Below are 25,667 nucleotides of genomic sequence, written 5' to 3' on the forward strand. Positions count from 1 at the left end.
GAGAGGTCAGGAAGATGATTGCAGGTTAGGAAGGCGGTGCTGAGTTCGAGGGATTTGACTGAGACAAGGTGGGGGGAGAGGAAATCCGGCCTATCACCCTCACCTTGACCTCCTTCCACCTATCGCATTTCCAACGCCCCTCCCCCAAGTCCCTCCTCCCTACCTTTTATCTTAGCCTGCTGGACACACTTTCCTCATTCCTGAAGAAGGTTACATGCCCGAAACGTCGATTCTCCTGCTCCTTGGATGCTGCCTGACCTACTGCGCTTTTCCAGCAACACATTTTCAGCTCTGATCTCCAGCATCTGCAGTCCTCACTTTCTCCCTCACCTTAAGAATGGCCCATTTATGTCACCCTCTGCTTCCTGATAATCAATCCTCTATCCATGCTCATATACCACCCTCAACGTCATTAGCCCTTAAATGTTTGTGTGGCACCTTATTGAAATATAAGCATATTGCATCTTCTAGTTCTCATTTATCTACTGTCCGAGTGACATTGTCAAAAAATTCTAATAATTTGTCAAACAGGATGTTCCTTTTGTAAAGCATTGTTGACTTGTTCCAATCTTGCTTTCTAAGTGTGTTAACTGAAATCTGTTTTCGTTGAACATTTTGAGTTGCTAAGTCCATTGGAAGTCTATTGACGTGGGTGGCACGGTGGCACAGTGGTTAGCACTGCTGCCTCACAGCGCCTGAGACCCGGGTTCAATTCCCGCCTCAGGCGACTGACTGTGTGGAGTTTGCACGTTCTCCCCGTGTCTGCGTGGGTTTCCTCCGGGTGCTCCGGTTTCCTCCCACAGTCCAAAAGATGTGCAGGGTCAGGTGAATTGGCCATGCTAAATTGCCAGTAGTGTTAGGTAAGGGGTAAATTTAGGGGTATGGGTGGATTTCGCTTCGGCGGGTCGGTGTGGACTTGTTGGGCCGAAGGGCCTGTTTCCACACTGTAATGTAATCTAATCTATTCCATTTAGATGGGGCTACACAAAACGATAGAAAGTATGTGAAGATCAGACCTTGTCTTCACAAGGGCTATGCAGTGCTCACTTCTACCTTTACTATCATGGACAGAAGCATATGTTAAAGGCAGATTGGTGACGGTGAGAGTCTAATATGTATTTCTTTCTTCTTGGTTTCTTTACTACCTGCCACAAACCCAGTCTAGTAGCTGCATCCTTTACAACTTGACCAACGTAGTGGTGCTGTCAAGCCACTCCTGGTGATGGACATTCTGCACCCTGGCACCCTCAGTCCTTCCTCATGTGATGTTCAACATGGAGGTGTACTGATACGTCAGCTGAAGGAAGGGGGTATTGTTACAGTTTGTGGTAATCAGTAAGTGTCCATGCCCATGTTTGAACTGACATCGTGAGCCCTCATGGGGTATGGATTCAATGTTGAGTATCCCCAGGGTAGCTCCCACAAGATTGTATCCCACTGAGCCTATCTGTGAGGCAGGATTCTGTGAGTATGACAATGTCAGGCTGTTACTTGATGAGTCTGTGAGACAGCACTTCCAATTTGACACTGTCCCCCAGATGTTAGCAGAACTCTGTACTGTCAACAGGGCTGAATACTTTCCTATCGCCTCAAATTTTATCATAGAAGCTTTGAAGTTTTAAATCTTCACACAAATTTCCACACAAACCCTCTTTCTCCATCTTTCCTTAATGTTATTTTTCTACAACAATCATACTTAGTGGTGCATTCTTACTTAGAGTCATAGAGATGTACAGCATGGAAATAGACCCTTCAGTCCAATTTGACTATCCCAACCAGATATCCTAACCTAACCTAGTCCCATTTGCCAGCACTTGGCCCATATCCCTCTAAGCCCTTCCTATTCATATACCTGTCCAGATGCCTTTTAAATGCTGCAATTGTACCAGACTCCACTCCTTCCTTTGGCACCTACTACCCTCATACTACGTACACATACACTATACACATACTACCCTCTGCATGAAAAAGCTGCCCTTTAGGTCCCTTTTTAATTCTTTCCCCTCTCAGCCTAAACTTACACCCTCTCATTTTGGACTCCCCCACCCCAGGGAAAAGACTTTGCCTATTTACCCTATACATGCCCAATGGTCAACATGACTTAAAGTCTTCCATGAGTTAAAGCCCATTTCTCACATACCAGTGTTTGAACTGTGCAAACCACTCTCTGATCTTATTGACCTCTGCCAATTTAACTCGTGGGCCAAGATAGAAACCCAGAGATCATTAACTTTGAGCTTTTGCTTTTCCATATAGCTCCCAAGATGTCCACATTCCCTTGAAAGGCCTTTCCTGGCCTACCTATGTCATTGGTAGCTTCAAGCACATTGATAACTGAATATGTCTCCTCCCATTCTCAGTGTCTGTCCAGCCCACAGGACTTAAAAATGTGTTGCTGGAAAAGCGCAGCCGGTCAGGCAGCATCAAAGGAGCAGGAGAATCGACGTTTCGGGCATTAGCCCTTCTTCAGGAATCCCACAGGACGTCTCCTTACACCTTACACTGGCCAGTCAACACAGCCTTCTGGGTTTTAGTAGACCCAAAAAAACCTGTTCCCCTACTGATACTATCTCTCAGTACGATGATATTCCTTTCAACCCTTCACCTGAAGGGCTCCTACGCGGTAATGCCTTGGTCAGTTTGCTCATTCTCCCTGTGGTTCTTGCTTGCATCCACGAAATCCAATGCTCCTCTGTTGCAGTCATAGTCAATTGTTGTAAAAACCCATCTGTTTCACCATTCAGGAAAGGGAATCTGCCATCCTTACCTGGCCTGACCTACATGTTACTCTAAACCCAAATGAATGCGCTAACTCTTAATTGGAGGAGCAGAGCAATCGAAGCTGGGCCAGGTAGTGATGCCTGCATCCCAGCTACAAATATGAATGGAAGTTTCTAGGTGAAAGCAGCTTGCAACATGGCGGGAAAGAGCCAACTTGGGGAGTGGGCTACCCAAGATTCAGAATCTTACCACACATGGAGGGGAATCTCACCCTGAATACGGTGTGTCTGATTGACAGTGCCAAACCCCTGAACTGACATTGGAGGCTGCCCTTGACTAACTGTACCAGCAGCCTGTTACTGAATAGTGTCTCCCTTGACCTGACTGAGGACTACTCTCCTTATACTTTGAGATATAGCTATTTGCATGTAGCACATGTAGCAGGTTTGCTGTACGGGCTGCAGGCACATGCTGCAGGTGTGAGATTAACCTATCATGGAACCACACAGCACACATTTACCATCTTGAGTGGTGACTGCTGGCAGGTGTTCTGTCGGTGCTGAACAGAAAGGCAGAATAGAAGTACTGTAAACACTGAAGCTGTGCCTGGGGGACGGTGGGTGGGGTTGGGCGGGTGGGGGGGGAGGTCGGTGTACAAGTCAAGGCAAGAGAGAGGTTCTGTGAGCATCCGGGAAGATGAATGCGTGAGTTCTAAGAGAGCACGTGATCAGCCCTGGGATGCAGTCTGATCCAATCGGAGAGCTGGGTATTTGACTGTATGCGCAAAATGTAGCATTGCAATGAGAGGCGATGGTGCTCTCTAGGGTACAAGATTAAAGTGCAGTAGCATGTTGCAGCTAGATCAGAGTTGTGCCAGGATGATGCAGAGAGCCTAGCGCACGTCAAATGCCAACATCTGTGGATGTGAGGTGTGTGCAGCCACTGCCCGTGGAGTGTGGCCTGAAATGTTGGTCCTGGGTCTCCAAGATAAAGGTCCAGTGGAGCAAGTGATGGATTGGATTCAACAGGAAATCACTCTGACACTCCCATCAGCAATCCCTGGCATCCGGCTTCTATCCGGCAGAAGGGAGTGTAGGAAAGTGCACTTTAATGAGGTGTGGTTAATATTAATAACCTGATAAAGACTGGTAATCCTTGTTAGTAATCCTCTCACCGCTCACTCGTGAGAATCTCTCGTGGGACTTAGTTAGACAATATGACTATTTGGTCCTAACAATAAGAAAGGCTTTGATTGACATCCCATAAAGTTCTCCCAAAATTAGTGAGATAGATCAAGTTTTTCAGGATTCTGCCATGTACATTTGTGCATTTGAAGAATTTAAACTGGTTTATTTATTCATTCACAGCTGAGGGTGTCCAATATTTGTTGTCCATCCCTATTACCTCTTGAGAAGGTTATGATTCCTAAACCATCGTAATTTACTTGGTGCAATTAGATTTGCACTGTTGTTAAGGCGGGCATTCCAGGATTTTGACCCACTGGCACTAAAGGAATGGGCAATATATTTCCAAGTCAGGATAATGAGTAACTTGGAGGGAAAATTGGAGGTGGTGGTATTCCCATGTATCTGCTGCCCTTGTCCTTCTAGATGGAAGAAGCCGTGGGTTTGGAAGGTGTTGTCCCAGGACCTTTGGTCAATACCTCAGTACATCTTGTAGATGGTACACCCTGCTGCTACTGAGGGTTACTGAGATAATAGATAGTTGTAGATGAGCCAATCAAGCGGCTGCTTTGGCTTGGATGGTTTCAAGCTTCTTGAGTTTCAAGCTTGTTGGAACTGCAGTTATTGAGGCAAGTGGGGAGTATTCCAAGGCATTCCTGATTTGTACTTTGTAGATGGTGGACAGGCTTAGGGGAGTCAGGAGGTGTGTTACTTGCTGCAGTATTCTAACCTCTCACTTGCTCTTGTAGCTATTATGTTTATGTGTGGTCCTGTAAGTCAGACCAGGTAAGGATGGCAGATATCCTTCATAAAGGCCATTAGTGAATCAGATGGGCTTTTACAATAATTGACAAGGATTTAATGATCATCATTAGATTTTTAGTTTTAGATTTTTCAAAATTCAAACTGCACCATTTGCCACAGTGGGATTCAAACCCAGGTGCCCTGGACATTATCTGGGTCACTGCACCAATGTCATTATGTCATTGCCTCCCCATAAATTGTCAGGTAAATGTTTCTTGTCGAACCATCCCAGTTTTCAAAGAGTAAAAAATTGACCACGGGGTCTGGTCTGAAGTACATAATCTTAGCTGGACACCAGCTTGGGGGTTAGAATGGCATCTACAGTTCAATAAACAAATAGGTTCAGAGAGGGGAGGAATCAGCTGGGAATTCCTGTTGAAACATTTCAATGTGGCAATAGAATGCCGCTGATCCCGCAGCCACAACCCCTACCCCAGCTACAAACCTGCCAATGCCCATAGCTTAGACTGATAGGATCCAAAGATAATATGACAAACCAGCAAACATCGAGTCCATTCAGCCCATTGGGTTTGCATCAGCTGTTCTAAAGATTGACTCAGTTTAATTGCACTTCCATTCTTTTCCCATTTCCCTCCATCTTTGTTTTCGCCTTCATATACTGTATGTATCCAGTTCCTTGTTGAAGGCTGTGATTGAATCTGTATCAGACAGTGCTTTCCAAATCCTAACCATTCATTAGATAATAAGAGATTTTCCTCATGCCGTCTCTGGTCCTTTTACTAATCACCTCAAATCAACTGAACACTAACTCTTAAACCCACTAGAAACGGTTTCATTTTCTTTGTTTTAACCCTTCACAGTTTTGAACACCTCTGTCAAATCTACCTCTCTCCTCTGCTCTGAAGTGGATCATCCTTGATTCACCAGCTGTCTGCCTAACTGTAAATTCCTTGGAACCATTCTGGAAAATCTGGTAAATAGAAACCCTCTCCAAATCCTTTTTGAAATGTGCTTTTCAGAACACGACATCTGGAGCTGAGCGAAGGCTTGAAAGCTGTGTAGCCTAGCTTCCTAACCTTTGCATTCCGTACCTCTCTTTAAAAAATCTCACATGTTTTGTAATCAGTCTTCAGCATCACATTTTTGTGCTTTAACATTGTCCTAGTCAGCTTGTACTGCCTCTCCTCACCATACTTACTAAAATGGATCCACGAATTTCATCCACGATATATTCCCCATACTTCCACTGGCGAAGCCAGGCCCTGTTGAAGACTGTTAATTTCTTAATCATGCAGAATGAACAGGTAAGAAACTGAAGGAGAATCTGTGGATCCCCACCTATGGACTCAGAATGATGGATGACCATAAAGGGAGTAAAGGGAAGATAGGTTGACGATTAGATAGATTCCCCACAGTGTGGAAACAGGCCCTTTGGCTCAACAAGTCCACACCAACCCTCCGAACAGTCCCTCTGACTAACACACCTAACATTACGGGCAATTTTAGCTAGGCCAATTCACCGAACCTGCACATCTTTGGACTATGGGAGGAAACCAGAGCACCCGGAGGAAACCCACGCAGACACAGGCAGAATGTGCAAACCCCACACAGACAGTCGCCCAGAGGCTGGAATCGAACCTGGGTCGCTGGTGCTGTGAGGTTGCAGTGATAACCACTGAACCACCGTGCTGCTCAAAATTCCTCAAGCAAGTTCAGCCAGAGCCAAGTCTGTGGTCCCTCGGACAGCTCAGCTGTACAAGGGACGGAGGAAAAAGAATAGAAGGGCGATAGTGATAGAGGATTGCATAGTCGTTTCTATCGCCACCAGTGTGACTCCAGGATAATATGTTGCTTCCTTGGTACTAGGGTAAAGGTTGTTATGGAGCAGCTGTAAGATATTCTTCTGGTGGAGACTGTTCAGCCAAAGGTTCTGATCCATGCTGGTACCTGCGACTCAGGTAGAAATGAGGATGAAATACTGAAAGCAGAATTCAGGGAGTTAGGTAGGAGATTTCAAGGCAAGGCCTCAAAAGCAGTAGTCTTGGGATTACTCCCAGTTCTACGTACTGGTGAGCACAGAAATAGGAGAAATGAGTGATTGAATATACAGTTGGAAAGTTGTCACATGAGGGCAGGCTTCGGATATCTGAGGGTTTTGGACCAATTCTAGGGAAGGTGGAACCTGCACAAGTCAATGGTCTACATCTGAATAGGATTTGGACAAATGTCCTCACAAGCAGATTGGCTAGTAATGTTGAAGAACATCTGAGAAATGGGAACCTGTGGACAAATTCAGAGCAGGGAATGGGAGACAGAAACATAACGAGTGACTCTGAAAGGCAGGGGAAGCAGAAATTTAAAAACGTACAATGCAGAAATGTGGCTGTATGTGAAGATACATATGAAAACACAAGGTACATAGTGAATAAAGCCAATGAGCCCAGGGCACAGTTAAACAAATGGCATTGTGATAACATCAACTTGGCTTAAAGAGGGGCAAAAATGGGAGATCAACACTCTTTGCGTGAACAACTTTCCACGTATATCTCCCCAAAACGTTTGCCTTTCACTTTGAACTTGTGACCCCTAGTAATTGAGTCCCCCACTGTCAGAAAAAGTTTCTTGCTATCCACCTTGTCTACACCTCTCACAATTTTGTAGGCCTCAATCAGGTTCCCCCCTCAAATTCTGTCTTTCTAATGAAAATAATCCTAATCTACACAACCTCTCTTCATAGCTCAGCACCCTACATACCAGGCAACATCCTGGTGAACATCATCTGCAGCCTCTCCAAAGCATCCACATCCTTTTGGTAATGTGGTGACCAGAACTGTACATAGTATTCCAAATGTGGATGAACGAAGGTCGTATACAAATATACCATGACCTGCCGACTCTTGTACTCAATACCCCGTCTGATGAAGGAAAGCATGCCGTATGCTTTCTTGACGACTCTACTGACCTGCATTGCCATAGAACATAGAACATAGAACATAGAACAATACAGCACAGAACAGGCCCTTCGGCCCACGATGTTGTGCCGAACTTCTAACCTAGATTAAGTACCCATCCATGTACCTATCCAAAAGGTCGTTAAAGGTCACTAATGATTCCGACTCTACCACTCCCACGGGCAGCGCACTCCATGCCCCCACCACTCTCTGGGTAAAGAACCCACCCCTGACATCTCCCCTATACCTTCCACCCTTCACCTTAAATTTATGTCCCCTTGTAACACTCTGTTGTACCCGGGGAAAAAGTTTCTGACTGTCTACTCTATCTATTCCCCTGATCATCTTATAAACCTCTATCAACTCACCCCTCATCCTTCGCCGTTCCAACAAGAAAAGGCCGAGAACTCTCAACCTATCCTCGTACGACTTCCTCTCCATTCCAGGCAACATCCTGGTAAATCTTCTCTGCAAAGCAGAGAAATGACATCCAGTGAGAGTGAGTAGACTGTTGTTGGGATGAGGTGAAGGAGCCTCTTGGCAATAAGCCTACCATGGGGAACCTTATCAAATGCCTTACTAAAATCCATGTACACTACATCCACTGCTCTACCCTCATCCACATGCTTGGTCACCTCCTCAAAGAATTCAATAAGACAGCCATCTTCAGGGAACAATGGATCTGAACCCCCAGATCTCTCTGTACGTCAATTCTCCGCAGGATATTTCCATTTACTGTATAGTTCACTCTTGAATTGCATCTTCCAAAATGCATCACCTCACATTTGTCCAGATTGAACTCCATCTGCCATTTCTCTGTCCATCTCTCCAATCTATCTATATTCTGCTGTATTCTCTGACAGTTCCCTTCACTGTCTGCTACTCCACCAATCTTAGTGTGATCTGCAAACTTGCTAACAAGGCAACCTACACCCAACTCCAAATCATTCATGTATATCACAAACAACAGTGGTCCCAGCACGGACCCCTGTGGGACACCACTGGTCATAGGTCTCCCTTCCACTACTACTCTGTCTCCTGTTGCCCAACACGTTTGCTATCCATTTAACTAGAACAACATGGACCTCATGTGACTTTACCTTTTCCATCAGCCTCTCATGGGGAACCTTATCAAAAGCCTTAATGAAGTCCATGTATGTTACATCTCCATCCCTTCCCTCATCAATCAACATTGTTATCTCTTCAAAGATTTCGATGTAGGTTTGTCAGACATGACCCACCCTGCACAAAACCATGCTGCCTATCACTGGTAAGCCCATTTTCTTCCAAACGGATATATATCCTATCCCTTAGTATCTTCTCCAGTAGCTTCCCTACCACTGACATCAGGCTCACAGGTCTGTATTTACCTGGATTATCTCTACTACCCTTCTTAAACAAGGGGACAACATTAGTAATTCTCAGTCCTCTGGGACATCCCCTGTTTTCAAGGATGCCGCAAAGGTATCTGTTTAAGGCCTCAGCTATTTTCTCGCTCGCTTCCCTCAGTAACCTGGGACAGATCCCATCTGGACCTGGGGACTTGTCCACCATAATGCCTTTTAGAATACACAACATTTCCTCCTGCCTTATGCTGACTTGACCTAGAATAATCAAAGATCTATCCTTAACCTCAACATCCATCATGTCCCTCTCCTCAGTGAATACTGATGCAAAGTACTCATTAAGAATCTCACTCATTTTCTCTGACTCCACGCATATCTTTCCTCCTTTGTCCTTGAGTGGGCCAACCCTTTCCCTTGTTATCCTCTTGCTCCTTATGTATGAATAAAAGGCTTTAGGGTTTTCCTTAGCCCTGCTTGCTAAGGATATCTCATGATCCCTTTTAGCCCTCTTAATACCTCATTTCAGATTGGTCCTACATTCCCAATATTCTTCCAAAGCTTCGTCTGTCTTCAGTCGCCTAGATTTTATGTACGCATCTGTTTTCCTCTTAGCTAGTCTCACAATTTCACCTGTCATCTATGGTTCCCCAATCTTGCCATTTCGATCCCTCATTTTCACAGGAACATATCTCTCCTGAACTCTAAGCAACCTCTCTTTAAAAGCTTCCCACATATCGAGTGTGGATTTCCCTTCAAACTGCTCCTTCTAATCCACACTCCCCAACTCCTGCCAAATTTTGCTATAGTTGGCCTTCCCCCAATTTAGCACTCTTCCTTTAGGATCACTCTCATTTTTGTCCATGAGTATTATAAAACTTATGGAATTGTGATCACTCTTCCCAAAGTAATCCCCGACTGAAACTTCAACCACTTGGCTGGGCTTATTTCCTAATACCAGGTCCAGTATGGCCCCTTCCCGAGTTGGACTATTTACATACTGTTCTTGAACACCCTCCTGGATGCTCCTTACAAATTCTGCCCCATCCAGACCTCTAGCACTAAGTGAATCCCAGTCAATGTTAGGAAAATGAAAATCTCCCATCGCCACTATCCTGTTGTTCTTATATCTTACTATGATTTCTCTACATATTTGTACCTCTATTTTACATTCGCTGATGGGAGGCCTTTAGTACAGCCCCAACATTGTTACCACACCCTTCCTATTTCTGAGCTCTGCCCATATTGACTCACTGTTCAAGTCCTCCATAGTGCCCTCCTTCAGCACAGCTGGGATATCCTCTGACCAGTAATGCAGTTCCTCCACCCCTTTTACCTCCCTTTCTATCCCACCTGAAGCATCCTGGGATATTTCGTGCCCATCCCTCAACCAAGTCTCAGTAATAGCAATAACATCATACTCCCAGTATTAATCCAAGCCCTAAGTTCATCTACCTTACCAACTATACTTGTTGCATTAAAACAAATGCACCTCAGACCACCAGTCCCTCTGCGTTCATCCTCCACTTCCTGCCTACTTTCCCATTAGTTATGTTCACTTCATTATCTAGTTCCTTACAGGCCCCAAATACTGGGAAAGTGTTAGAGGGGCAAAAGTATCGGCACATTTCTCTGTGCAAGTCAAAAGGGTATTAACAGTTGGGGACTTCAAATCCAAACATCAACCATTTACAATCAGTATGGAAGGCATAGAGGGCACAGAACTATTGAATTGCATTCAAGTGAACTTTTATCACCAGCACATAAAAAGTCTAGTGGGTGGATTGGGAGGCAGGGGTTGGGGAGAGCACAGGGGAGCAGGGAGCTGCAATTCTATATTTAGTTTTAGGAGATGAAACTGGGCAGGTGACCATTTTGGAGATAGTGATCATAATGCAGTTAGATTTAGCATCACTATGGAAAGGGACACAAATAGAATTGGAGTAAAAGTTCTAAACTGAGAAAAGAAAAAGTTTACAAAGCTGGGGGATGATTTGGCAAATGATTACACCTACTTGAAGGAAAACCACTGGCAAGTCCAAGTGGCATGGTGGCTCAGTAGTTAGCACACCTGCCTCCCAGCACCAGGGACCTGGGTTCGATTCCACCCTTGGGCAACTGTGTGTGTGGAGTTTGCATGTACGCCTCATGTCTGCGTGGGTTTCCTCTCAACAGTTTAAAAATGTGCTGGTTAGTTCAGTTGGCTGTGCTAAGTTGTCTCATAGTGTCCAGGGGATTAGATTAGATTCCCTACAGTGTGGAAACAGGCCCTTCAGCCCAACAAGTCCACACCGACCCTCCGAAGAGTAACCCACCCTTTGATTAATACACCTAACACAATGGGCAATTTAGCATGGCCAGTTCACCTGACCTGCACATCGTTGGAATGTGGGAGGAAACCAGAGCACCCGGACGAAATCCACGCAGACACGGGAAGAATGTGCAAACTCCATACAGACAGTCGCCCACGGCTGGAATCGAACCTGGGACCCTGGTGCTGTGAGGCAGTAGTACTAACCACTGAGCCACTGTGCCACCCGTGCAATGTGTGCAGGCTAGGTGGGTTAGCCATAGGAAATGCAGGGTTATGGGGATGAGGTGGGTGCGGGTGGGATGATTTTCAGAGGGCTGAATGGGCTGCTTCCACAGTGTAGGGATTCCATGAAATCAGTGAGAGACATTGAATAAATAAGATTCTGCCGGCACAATGCAGACATGTCCCCAAAATGGAAGTGGGTGCTACTGCCAAGTTTAGCTGATTATCCAGAAGCAGACAGGATAAGAAAAAGCAGAAAGATCAAGTTCATGACAATCTCAAATAAAGGAATGTTTTAGGAAGCTATGAGGAGTATCAAAAATAGAGGGTAGAGGAGTGAGAAAGCAAAGACAGGATATGAGAAAATGTTGGAAAATCCAAAAAGGTTTGATGACTGAAGAAAGGGGTGGTCTTAAGGGACATGGATGGAGAAGGTGGAGTGAGGATTCCAAATGAATATTTCCTTTTTGTTCTCACAAAGGACAGGGATAAAGCAGACATTCAAATTAAAGAGGAAGAATGTGAAATATTAGATAAAATAAACGTAATGAGTAGGAAAGTACTGAAGGGACTGACCACCTTAAAATGGATAAATCAACAGGGACAGTTGAATTGTATCTTTGGCTGTTGAAAGAGGCCAAGGAGGGCATACAGGATGCCCAGAGGATAGTTTTCCAATCCTCACTAGCTCCAGGTACCAGGGGATTGGAGGTATGCAAATGTTGTGCCATTATTCATAAAGAGAGAGGCCAAATAACTATAGAGCAATCCATCTGATCTCATTGTTGGATACATTACTGCATTCGATGCTATAAGATAGGATAACTATTACTTGGAGATGCACAGATTAATTGGTGATAGTGAGGTTTTGTTAAGGGAAAGCCGTGTCTTACCAATCTAATTTAGCTCTTCTATAGCGTCCCTACAGTGTGGAAACAGGCCATTTGGCCCAACAAGTCAACCTCACCTCTCCAAACAGCATCTCACCCAGACTCATCTCCCTGTTCTATCCCTGCAATCCTGCATTTCCCACAGCTAATCCACCGAATTCACACATCCCTGGACACTATGGACAATTTAGCATGGTCAATCCACCTCATGTGCCCACTTTTGGACTGTGGAAGGAAACCCATGGCAGACACGGGGAGTATGTGCAAACTCCAAACAGACAGTCACCCGAGGCTAGAAGCAAACCCAAGTCCCTGACGCTAACCACCCCGAGCCGTCATGCTGCTATGAGGCAATAACAAGGAGGTTCGATGAGGGTAGTGCAGTGGATGTTGACTGCACGGATTTCAGTATTTCATAAGGTTCCATATGGCAGACTGGTTAGGAAAATGAAAGGCCAGTGGGATACAGGAGAACATTAGTGAGTTGGATCCAAAATTGGCTTAGTGACAGCAAATAAAAGGAATTAGTCAATGGATGTTTTTGTGAATGGAAAAATTGTGCTCCACAGGTCAGTATTGGGTTCCTTGCTGTTTGTGATATTTATTAATGATTCAGACTGAATGTAGGAGATACAATTTGAGAAATGTAGCTGAATAGTTGATAGTGAAGAGAATGGCTGTCAAACACGGAATGATATCAGTCGCTTGGTTGAGTGGGTGGAAACGCAATAAATTATATTCAAACTGGAGAAGTGTGGTGTAAATTTATTTTGGAAGGGCAAATAAAGCAAGGGAGTATACAGAAACAAAAAAACAGAAGTTACTGGAAAAGCTTAGCAGATGTGGCAGCATCTGTGATGAGAAATCAGAGTTAACATTTCGGGCCCAGTAATGCTTCCTCAGAATACAGTAAATGGGAAGGATATTAAGAGGGTTAGGGGAAATTAGAGACATTGGAGTGTCAGTCCACTGGTCCCTAAAGGTAGCTGGACAGATAGACAAATTGGTAAAGAAGGCGTATGTAATGCTGTTTTTTATTGGCCAAGGTATTGCAGGGATGCAATGCTGGAACTCTCGCAGATACTGGTTAGGTCACTGCTGGAGTTTGCTGCACAGTTCTGGTCACAACAACAAAGGAAATAAATAATTGCTCGAGACAGTGTACGTAGGGTATTTGCAAGAAGGCTGTCAAGATTGAAAACTGTAGTTAATGAGGAAGATTGGGCAAGTTGGGATCATTTTCCTGAGAACAGAGGAGGCTGAGGGGCTATTTAGTTGAGCTGCACAAAATAATCAGGAGCTTGGATAGAGTGGGTAGGGAAGAGCAGTTTCTCTAGTGGAAAGGTCAATGTCCAGGGAACACAGTTTTACACTGATTGGTGGAAGAAAATTATTTTAACCTTTTGAGGCGGGGAGAGAGTAAGTGGCTGTCTATGGGCATCTGGTTTGATTTTTAGATTCAGATTACTTACAGTGTGGAAACAGGCCCTTCGGCCCACACATGTCCACACCGACCCGCCACCCACCTATACATTTAACACTACGGGTAATTTAGCATGGCCAAGTCACTTGACCTGCACATCTTTGGACTGTGGAAGGAAACCAGAGCACACCCACGCGGAGAATGTGTAGACTCCACACAGTCAGTCGCCTGAGGCGGGAATTGAACCCAGGTCTCTGGCGCTGTGAGGCAGCAGTGCTAACCTTTGTGCCACCGTGCCACCCTCAAGTTTGTTGCTCGAGATGGAAATCTTCAACTCATTTCAAAGGAACCTTGATCTGGCACTGAACTGCTGGAACCTGCAAGGCTACAGACCAGGTTCTAGAAAGTTGGATTACAGTTTATTCAGCTGGTTCAGGCTTGATGAGCTGAATGGCCTCCTGTGCTGTGACATTTCTATGGTTCTAAGTCAGAGAAGTGAGAAATGCATTATTCTTGTAATACCTTCACCTGACTCCCATTAGCAAGAGTATTTTCAAATTCTTCATCCAAAGACCATTCTGAAGACTTGGTGCCAAAGCAACTTTTCTCCACTACTGTGAATTTGTTTTCTTGCTGCTTTATTTCCATTTCCAGGTTATCATCCATTGCAAACTTTCTCTGATTTGCAGGTATACCTGTTAACACAAGACCAGGAGGAAGATTGTTATTCACAAGAGGCAGCCTAACCCACAACCTGATGGCCCCATGATGTTTAGTCTGCAATGATACAAACCTAACCTCTGCAATGTGATTGTGGATGTTAGATCCACACACACAGTGTCTGTTCTCATCAGATAGAAAACCAAGAAATAAGAATACAAGAACAACTTGCATTGTGTAGCACCTTTTGTTGTGTGTGGTTTCCTTCAAGCCCAAAGTGGTTCAATATGCGGGTGGGTAGCACCTCGCTGGTCTAACTTGTTAAATGAACAATGTGGGGTTAATTGCAGTACTGCAGCATGGTTCATGATTATGACCTGCAATATTACAGACTGTGAGGAACACACTAACCACAGTACATCCCCTGCCAGCTCTTTCTTTATTCTGACCAAGTCCCCATGACATTATCACAGTGGGTCATGCTTATCACAGGCAAATATTAACCCTTTCAGGCCGCTATACAGCAGCATTGACATTTTAAAGCATGCTAGCCTCTTTTTAATGCAACATTAAAATTACAGCAGTCATCATCAGATAATTCCAAAACAGATGATCAAATGCTTGGTCAAAGAGCTAGTCGGAGGAGCATTTCTGGAGTTTCAGAATGCGGAGCCTGGGCAACTGAAGGATTGGCCGCCAACGGTGGAGCAATTAAAAAGAAAATTAAAAAAAACACACACCAGATTATAGTCCAACAGGTTTATTTGGAAGCACGAGCTTTCGAGCGGTGGTTGTGGAGGTTAAGATCATGCTCACAGAATTTATACCCAAAGGAGTCCAGTGTCATGGAGATGTGATACAGTAACAATCTTAGATTTCAAACTTTCATCTTTTATAATGGGCTATACTGGCTTCTGTTCTTTGATATATAAACCCCAGAAATTCTTTTAAGTTACACTCTCGGAATTGCTCAGCTTTTTAAACATTAGGTGTGAAGTCTGCCTGTGTCCCAATGCTACGTCAGACTGACAAATCCTCTGTATAGCTTTACAGTGTTTGACATGGATTCATGCAGTTTTTGAGCAAAATAAAATGTAAATCTGCAAAAACAAATTCACCCGATAAATTACATGTGTGCGCATGTAGGAGTGACAGATTGAGTGTGTGTGTGTGTGTGTGTATATACGTAAGCGCGAGTATGATGGGGTATGTGTGGGAGGATGCGTGTGCCGGTGAGAGGTGGAAGGTCTTGGCAAGGTGCTCATCCTCATCGATAAGGTGTTGCAGGCTGCGAAGTGCCACAATGAGAAACTGTAATAACCTCCTCAGGAGACACGCAGGCTGCTACAGACAGGGTACCCTTTGTTGTCCAGTACTTCCTGGGAGCAGAATGATTACGCCATGTTCTTTGCTGCCTGCAGTACATTATTGATGAGGATGAGCACCTCACTAGGACGTTCCCTTTGCTCCCACTTTTCGCCTTGAATCAACTACTACCAAACCTTAAACAGATCATGATTCATAGCAAATGGCCCAGCCTTCAGGACAACACTACCATACAACCCTGCCACAGCAGCCGCTGCAAGATGAGTCAGAGTTTCAACACGGATGGCACCATTACAAGTGGGGATATCTTCCACCATGTATGCTGCGAGTACTAAACAGGCCAATGAATTCCAGCCACCCACCACCCTCTGAGTGAAGCCTTTTTCCACATGTGCCCTCTCATCATTCTTCTAATCATCTTGAATCTCTACCCACAGTGACTGACCTCTCTATGAGGAAAAAGAAATCTTCCCTGTTTGCTCTATCTTAACCCCTCATCATTTTGTGTCCCTCATTTCTACATCTCAATGAAGAGACCCCTCAGCCTCTTCTGTTGAAAGAAAAAAATCCCTAGCCAGTCCAACTTCCAAAAACCTGCAATTTCCAAGCCTTGACAACACTGTTGTAAATTTTCTTTGTGCTCCCTCCAGAACAATTACACCGTTACCTTAATGTGGTCACTAGAACTGTACACAGACTGCAGCTGGTCATAGGATCATAGAAGCCCTTCAAGTGTGGAAGCAGGCCATTTGGCCCATCAAGTCCCTCAAAAGAGCATCCCACTCAGGCCCAACCCCCTACCCTATCCTGTAACCTCGCATTTTTCCGCACGTGCTAATCCATCTTGACACTATGGGGAATGCAGACATGGGGAGAATGTGCAACTTCACATAGACAGTTGCCCCAGGTTGGAGTCAAATCCAGGTTCCTGATACTGTGAAGCAGCACTGCTAGGCAATGAGTCACCATGCCTCCCTTGGCCTGATCAGTGTCTGCACACTTCTAGCATTACATTCCTGTTTTTGTCTTCAATACCTCATTTGATGAAGAAAGACATCCCGTATATCATAATTAACACCTTCTCTACTTGGTGTGTCACCATCACAAATCCGTGGACATTCACTTCAAAGCTTCTCATATCGTCTATACCTTTTAATAACCTCCCATCTAATTTATTTTATATTCCCTTGCTTTGATTGCCCTGCCCAAGGGAATACCTCACACTTCTTGGGATTGAATTACATTTGCCACTCCTCCACCCACTCAACCAAACCATTTACGTCATCCTATTGTCTACAGCCATGCTCTTCGCCATCAACTACACAGCTAAGTTTGTAATCTCTGCAATTTCCTAGTCATGCTGTCCACAATAAAATCTAACTCATTAATACATACCCCAAACATCAAGCGATCCAACATCAAGCCCTAATGGGTCCTATTGAAAACTGCTGCCTATTTCGAAGAATATTTGTCAATCATCGCCCTTTGTTTCCTGTCACTGAGCCAACTCACCATATTCCCTTTGAAACCCACAGGCTTTGACTTTTTTGACCAGTCTGCTATGTTGGACCTTGACAAATGTCTTACTAAAATCCATGGAGGCAGCGTCCACTGCAGCACCCTCATCAATCCTGCTCGCTACTTCCTCAGAAAATTCAACTGAGTTAGCCAGACATGATCTTCCCAGAACAAAACCATGCTGACTATCCCTGATTAAATTGTGCATCTCCAAGTAACAGTTAATCTTCTCTCTCAATATCAGTTCCAGGAATTTGCCGAGCACTTAGGTCAGACTGACTAGCCTATAATTATTTAGCCTATTCCTCACACATCTTCTGAAACTCCCCCAGCTGTCATGGTGGGAGTTGAACCCATGTTCCTAAATCATTAGGCTAGACCTTTGCACTACTCATCCAGTGACATCACTGCGGCATCATTGATATTCCACCATGAGAACATGCATGGTTTTGATTCATTGATCGCTGGGTAATGAGCCCTTCTTAATCCAGAGAAGACAGAGAGACGCTTCTGGTTCTGATATGTGAAACTCATTGGAGGCACCATTTGATTAGGGAGAGTGGATGGAGTGGGGAAGAGGGAGAATGATTGAGTACATTATCGAACAGGCAGCCAGTAAGACTGCAGTGTGTGAGATGTTGTGCAGCTCCGAATCAAGGTGGGAAAGTTCCGTAACTCCCCACAAATTAACCTTGGGTTAACATGAACTCATTAGCATTCAGTTGAACACATTTTTAAGCTCAACAATGGCTGACTTACCCAAGGCAATGAGGAATGCTTCAAAGTTATGATTTTCAGACACTTGCCAAACTCCATCGAAAGCCATTGCTAAATCGTTTGTGTTGCTTCCTACTAGTGACCTGGTGAAAGAAGTTACAGATGAGATGTGTTTCTGATGAAGTTCAGGTAGAGATAGAGTTTCAAAATTTTACAGCACTGAAGATGGCCATTCAGTCAGTCTTGCCTCTACTGTTTCTTTGAAAGAGCAATTGCACTTCATCCCTGATCACTGCCTCTTGTTCATCATTTGGTAAATGTGAGGTGCTGCATTTTGGGAAAGCAAATCTTAGCAGGACTTATACACTTAATGGTAAAGTCCTAGAGAGTGTTGCTGAACAAAGACACATTAGAGTGCAGGTTCATAGCTCCTTGAAAGTGGAGTTGCAGGTGGATAGGATAGTGAAGAAGATGATTGGTATGCTTTCTTTTATTGATCAGAGTATTGAGTACAGGAGTTGGGAGGTCATGTTGTGGCTGTACAGGATATTGATTAGGCCACTGTAGGAATATTGCATGCAATTCTGGTCTCCTTCCTATCGGAAAGATGTTGTGAAACTTGAAAGGGTTCAGAAAAGATTTACAAGAATGTTGCCAGGGTTGGAGGATTTGAGCTATAGGGAGAGGCTGAACAGGCTGGGGCTGTTTTCCCTGGAGCATTGGAGGCTGAGGGGTGACCTTATAGAAGTTTACAAAATAATGAGGGGCATGGATAGGATAAATAGACAAAGTCTTTTTCCTGAGGTGAGGGAATCCAGAACTAGAGGACATAGGTTTAGGGTGAGAGGGGAAAGACATAAAATGGACCTAAGGGGCAACATTTTCATGCAGAGGGTGGTATGTGTATGGAATGAGCTGCCGGAGGAAGTGGTAGAGGCTGGTACAATTGCAACATTTAAAAAGAATAGTAAGGGTTTAGAGGGATATGGGCCGGGTGCTGGCAGGTTTGACTAGATTGGGTTGGGATATCTGGTTGGCATGGACGAGTTGGACCGAAGGGTCTGTTTCCCTGCTGTACATCTCTATGGCTCTATTTAGTAAGTTCCTTATTATCAAGTTTGTATGCAATTCCCTTTCAAAATCATTTGTGGAATCAGTTTCCATCACATTTTGAGGTTCTAACAAGTCACAGATCGAAAAAACAATTCACCTCATCTCTCCTCTGGAACTCAATAGTTTTAAATCTGCTGGCTATTGATCCATTCAACTGAGGGAAGAGATTTCTATCACTAACTGATCAGAAACTCTCATTATTTTGAACCCTCTACTACCCCACCCTTCAAGCTTCTCACTGTTCCAAGGAGAACCATTTTAACCTTTTCAATGTCTCTTCATACTTAAGCCTCCATCCCTGGTTGGAAAAAGACACAGCATTAGGGAATCTCTTCCCAGGCAGGTTCAGTCAGGCACATTGTGAAATTTAAGATATCGGATCCAGTTTATAGCCTGACACAAAATGGCTTCCTTTGATATCGTTGACTCACTCCTTGGAGTTTTAATTGGATTTTAATTCTCAGCTAATTGTAATGTCCACTGGATGTCACAATGCGGTTTCATTTATTCTCATTGACGATAATGATGGATTTTATATCATTTAAATCACTGATTCTACTGATGTACTTAAGGACAAGACTTTGGTCTTACAATGTTCAGTTAGTTCAGTGGGATAAACTGTTCAGGCACTTCACTTGACGAAAGAGCAGTTCTTTGAAAGCTTATGACTTCAACTAAACCTGTTGGACTATAACCTGGTGGTGGGTGACTCCTGAATTTAATTTGATTAGATGCACTACAGCAACTCATTGAAAAATATCACCAAGTTACTCTTCAAGCTGTCTCAATCAATAAAACCTTAAAGTTACAAGTGAGCTTTAAACATGTTTTATATTTGAACATTTCTAAAATGATATCATAGGTTGAAAATATTCTAGGGGCAGCATAATGCTTAGCACTGCTTAGCACTGCCTGGGTTTGATTCCACCCTCGGAAGTAGAGTTTGTGCATTCACCCCATATCTGTATGGGTTTCCTCCAGGTGCTCCAGTTTCCTCCCACAATCCAAAGATGTGCAGGTTAAGATGGATTGGCCACGGTAGTTTGCCCAAGTGTCCTGGGATGTGCAGACTAGGTGTGTTAGTCATGGTCAATGCAGGATTACAGGGATAAGGTACAGGGTGAATGTGGGAGGGATGCTCTTCAGAGGGTCAGTGTTGACTTGATGGACCAAATGGCCTGCTTCCACACTGTAAAGATTCGATGATGCTCTTACTAAGGAATCCTGGTGGCCTTTGAGGGATGTGAAAATCAAAGCTCAAACTTGGGTTTTCTATTTGCTTGTTGGAGGTGGGTCAGAATTTGTGGTCCATGGTTAGTTACCCTTGAGAAGGTGGTGGGGAGCTGCCTTCTTGAACAATTGCAGTGCACTTACAATTCCATTAAGGAAGTTGTTCCAAGATTTTGACCCAGCAACAGTGAAGAAATTGTGATATATTTCCAAGTGAAGATGGTGAGTGGCTTGAATGGTGCTAGTCTTCCCAAGTATCTGCTATTGTTGTCCTTTTAGGTGGTAGTGGTCATGGTGCTGTTGAAGGTATCTGAGTGAGTTGCTGTAGTGCATCTAATCAAATTAAATTCAGGAGTCACCCACCACCAGGTTATAGTCCAACAGGTTTATTTGAAGTCATAAGCTTTCAAAGTACTGCTCTTTCATCAAGTGAAGTGCCTGAACAGTTTATCCCACTCAAAACAATGGAAGCATCTACAACTGAATTGGTTCAAACTACAACACACACAGTGAACAAAGAGTCATGATAAATTAAGAGGACACAGTTTCAATAATTGCTGCAAGTTTCTCTATTACCAACATTACCACATGCTAAATCTGGGTGTTGTATGTGGTCTATAGATTGTATTATTGTTGTAATGTTATATAGTAAAGCTTATTATTCTTTGTTCAAAACCATGGGACCTTTATTCTCTTAGCAAGTTCACTGGATTTCACACTTTCTCTGCTGGAAGGAAATGTTACTGGCCCCTCGCCAGATTTATAACAAGCTGCCTATCTGGCCCGGGATCAGAACCGCTTGATCTCATCTCTTTGGAGTCACCTCGTATCCAATGTGTGATTTAATTTGTCATGACTCTTTGCTCACTTTGCTTTGTTACAATTTGAACTAATTAAGTTGCAGATACTTCAGTTGTTTCAAGTGGGATAAACTGTTCTCTTGCTTCCTCTTGACTCGCATTTTGCCTCAAAGTTGTTGTCATTTGCAATCTGAACTCTCTTCAATATAGGTAACAGTGGTAAACATTTCCTCTAGTATAGCTAGTGGCAGCTTTCCACCTCACTGATAGCATGAAATAAATTTCTTGTTCCAATTCAGGAAGTTTAAGTTCTTGCCTCGGATTTATGGAATCCTGTAAAATCTTCTACCAGCTGATCCTTGACCTTTTGCAGTTAAACCTCTTTCACCTTTTGAATGAGATTGAGGTTCAAACATACTTTCCTACTCTGGAGTGAAAATTCCTGGCTGTGACATATCTATCGCAAAAAAAAAACTGGCCCAGTCCTCTCTTGGCAAGCAGTAACATCATCTACTGTACTCTCAATTGTTTACTGAAGTATACTTGTCCAGCTTCTGATTTAGTGTGTAATTTAGAAGCTATTCCATACCTCAAGGATTGTTTTCTTCCAGAATGTTAAATTTTATTTTCTATCTATCCCCTCTCTGAAATTAAAATATCCTAGCAAAACTAATTCTGATCTCAAGGCTTATTCAGCAATTCATTTAAAACAGTGCATTAACTAGCCAAGTGTAGACTTCACTGCTTTTAATATTGGGTGTGCTTTCTGTTTTGACCTCATTGTGACACAGGAAATTATATTCAATTCAGAATGACAAAATATAATACTTGAGTTTAATTAATTAATTCATTCATTCATTCATTCATTCATCTAATTCACATCAACTGTCGGTCAGGGCAGGGCTTTCTACTGCATCTGTAAATCGCAATGACTAAGCGGAAACGCCTGACTGAACTATATTAATGTTGCCAAGTGAGGATTTGAGCCAATTGACTGGATTCTCTCTGCTCAATAGAACAGAGTGTCTTTTTCTGGTAAATACTATTCGTGATCAGAGCATGGTACTTAGTACAATCAAAATGCCCCAGGACTTGGTGAAAGATTGAAGTCTTTTTAAAATGCATCTGGGTAGCTTGGACCAATATTAGCAAAGCATTGCCTGTGAAGCAATATCTAATAAATTTACAACTTATTACACAATCGTGGCTACATTGTGTGTGTGCACGTGTCTGTGTGTGCACGTGTGTGTGTGTGTGTGCACACGTGTGTGTGTGTGCACGTCTATGTGTGTGTGCGTGTCTGTGTGTGTGTATGTGTCTGTGTGTGTATATGCGTATCTGTGTGTGTGTGTCTATGTGTGTGTGTGTGTGTGCGCTTGTGTGCCAGAGCTCTGATTTCCTTGGTTTGAATCCTCATTGTGCTCAGCCCCTGAGCTGTCCCACGCCAAGTTGTGAGGGAATTAGGTCAGCCATACCATCTCAGTGGTAAGGGGAATATTGGCACCAAAGGCATAAACCAAAAAAGAGGAGCCTCGGAGTAGGTCACCACTGAATTTGGAAAAATGTGGCAACGGTAATGTGAGAAAATCCCTTCTCGCATGAATTGTTTGGTTCTGGAATGCACTTCCATGGTAAAAGCCAAGTCATTTGAAGCAGTGAAGAAAGCATTGAATAATTATTGAATAGGAACAAAGGAACAGGGAAAAGACAGGAGGATGGCACGGTGGCACAGTGGTTAGCACTGCTGCCTCACAGCGCCAGAGACCCGGGTTCAATTCCCGCCTCAGGCGACTGACTGTGTGGAGTTTGCACATTCTCCCCGTGTCTGCGTGGGTTTCCTCCGGGTGCTCCGGTTTCCTCCCAAAGTCCAAAGATGTGCAGGTCAGGTGAATTGGCCATGCTAAATTGCCCGTAGTGTTAGGTAAGGGGTAAATGTAGGGGTATGGGTGGGTTGCGCTTCGGTGGGGCGGTGTGGACTTGTTGGGCCGAAGGGCCTGTTTCCACACTGTAAGTAATCTAATATAATCTAATCTTAATCATAGTGCTCACTCCAGAGCTGGGGCAGAATGGACTGAGTGACCTCCTTCTGCAATGTACTACAACTGTGTGAGTTAGTGATAAAGGAATTCTGCAGGGACAATTGCTCAGGTTGCAGAAATGTGGCATGTTCATTATCAACCTTGGCTGTTCTGTTTAAGATGTACAGCCGCAGCTAATCACATTGCTCCACCGTCTGGAGTTACTGGCTATACTCTGGAAAGAGAGGTACCGATTGAATACTTCTCTTGTTACCTTTTGAGAACTTCATACTCAACACTTTCCACAAGACCAGTCGGCTAGTATTTCAGAAAACCAACTGCAATCTTACGAACAATGAGAGCTTTGCTTTGTCTGCCTGGTATGACTGGCAAATGACTCTTACAGGCTGGATTGATCCCAATGAAACATGATCTTTTTCTAAAGATGGACAACTCTTGAGGAGCGAACATCTGAGTGAGAACTAATTCTAAAACAGAGAGCACTCACCTCAGTTGCTGCTGTTTTTGTTCTGCAGGGAGCTATGAGATGATGTGAATCTTCTGGCACATCTGATCTCTGTATGCAAATTGTCACATCTGACTCGATTTATCCATGGCTCCCTTGTGCCTGTGGGCACTTACAATGTGCAAATGTGATGACTAAATCAGAAAAGATAGTTACACCAGTTCTGGCTTGTTCCTTTCAATGAAACAATATCTGTTGTATGAAAGGTATGAGAGGGCTTTGTTAAGAGGTGGAGCTGTCGAGACTTGAATCCATCAATCCCTGCCCAAAGCTATTCACCAGCAAGAAATGAAAAGTTGAGATTAACTGATTTCATTAACCCAGACTTTGCCAGATCCCCCACTGATAGCAGAAACATTGACAATATGCAGCAAAGCCCAGCTCTCCATGACAAGAGGGAATGGCTATAATCGGTATGATGGATTGAGGTTGTTGTTTGACTTCAGTGTAAAGTCTCTGCTACCTGTCTCCCATTCCCAACAAGCAAGAGTGGACATATACAGTCTGTGTAGGGCCAGACCTGTCCCAGTTCCTCCGGACACCCCAAAGTCAGCATTTACTTTGAAACTTCAACGATGTGGGTAAACACGACAATCACCATGCACACTGCAAGGTCCTATAAAGAGCAAACAGCAGTCCTTGACCTGAATGAATAACTAACCAGAAAACAAAAATATGGTCAGCTCTCTAAATCATCATTTATCCTAAGGATCAAGCAGTTCTTCTGTGAGAGACTGTGAGACTGAACTTCACTGCTAAAGGCAGGTAATGGGGAAGCAGTTACTGGGGTGTGGCTGACTGGATTGAGCAGCACTACCAAGTGTTAGATGTGTCTCACTAAATAGTGTGCTAGACCTTTGAACCAGACGCTGTGGTTTAAAATCCCCCTCCACAGACTTCAGTTCAAACCCCAACCTGATGTTTGACTATACTGTCAAAGTATTGCTTTCTGTCAAACAAAATATTAAATCAAAGCCTGGGTGAATATAAAAAGAACCATGGTACTGTTCTGAGGACTTGGAGGGAGTGTAACAGGTTGATACTAGAACGTATTAGAACATGGTCTGCAGTACAGGAAGAGACCAACCATGGAACTACAGATACTGGAAAGTCAGAGTTGGTGAAGTGTGGAGCTGGATAAAGCACAGCCGGTCTAGCAGCATCAGTGGCTTTGGGAAGTCAATGTTTCAGGTTGGAAGCTCATGGCAGCTTCCAGGGTTCCTGGTGCAGACTCTATGATGTGATACTAGTGATTAAAGATCACTTGTACATTGATGAAATGGAATGCTTTCTGTTTATTAAGTCAAACACTTTAGGATATGGCACTCTGAAAGTGATGTGCATTCTATCTGTCATACCCTACCCCCAGGGGATCCCAGCAATGTTGAGGCAAAGCCTATTACCAAGGCTGCAGTGAATTCGTCATGGGGAAACAAGATGAAGTGCTCTGATGTGACACAAATTGCATTGGTAACAGCATCGAAACATTGGTGTTTGAATGATTGAGAGATCGTACACAGGACCCCAGTGGGTCCTTGGAAAGAACCAATTAAATGAAGATTCAACTCAGTTGTCACCTTGACAACCCACCAGGATGGGATGGCCACCCATTCCTTGGGGTCTCAGGCCCTTCACCAGCAGTTGGAATAGTTCAGTGACAGTGTCCCAGGTCATCCTCAGTATGTGGTGATGCTGCATCTTACTCACCTTAGGAATGATGAGGAGGTGCCGATGTTGGACTGGTGCGGACAAGGTCATAGGTCAGGTGGCACCAGGTCATAGTCTAACAGGTTTGTATAAAATCACAGGCTTTCGGAGCATTGCCCTTCATCAGGTAAAGCTGTTTGGCAGTCACTGAAAGGCTGACGGTCCTAAGCTTGTGGTGCATTTGTTCCTCCTCAATTCCTCCTTCTGAGCAGCATGGCCACAGTGACAATGACCTCTGC

General features: G+C 44.0%; 1 protein-coding gene across 2 annotated transcripts in view; it reads right to left on the reverse strand.

Moving 5' to 3' along the window:
- The window catches only part of LOC122541694 (fatty acid-binding protein, intestinal-like), a 62,221-nt gene extending 38,394 nt beyond the window's left edge, over positions 1–23,827 (reverse strand). The window contains exons 1-3 of one of the 2 annotated variants that reach the window (XM_043678586.1): positions 23,704–23,827; positions 18,077–18,177; positions 14,336–14,508 (exon numbers count right to left, since the gene is read on the reverse strand). In XM_043678586.1, the coding sequence (XP_043534521.1) occupies positions 14,336–14,508; positions 18,077–18,143 (240 nt within the window). In that variant the 5' untranslated portion in view covers positions 18,144–18,177; positions 23,704–23,827. The remainder of the gene's footprint in view (positions 1–14,335; positions 14,509–18,076; positions 18,178–23,703) is intronic. The other variant, XM_043678585.1, reaches the window with a different exon arrangement.
- Between the last annotated feature and the right edge of the window lie 1,840 nt (positions 23,828–25,667).

This window comes from Chiloscyllium plagiosum, chromosome 38 (genome assembly GCF_004010195.1).
Source record: "Chiloscyllium plagiosum isolate BGI_BamShark_2017 chromosome 38, ASM401019v2, whole genome shotgun sequence".
NCBI lineage: Eukaryota > Metazoa > Chordata > Chondrichthyes > Orectolobiformes > Hemiscylliidae > Chiloscyllium > Chiloscyllium plagiosum.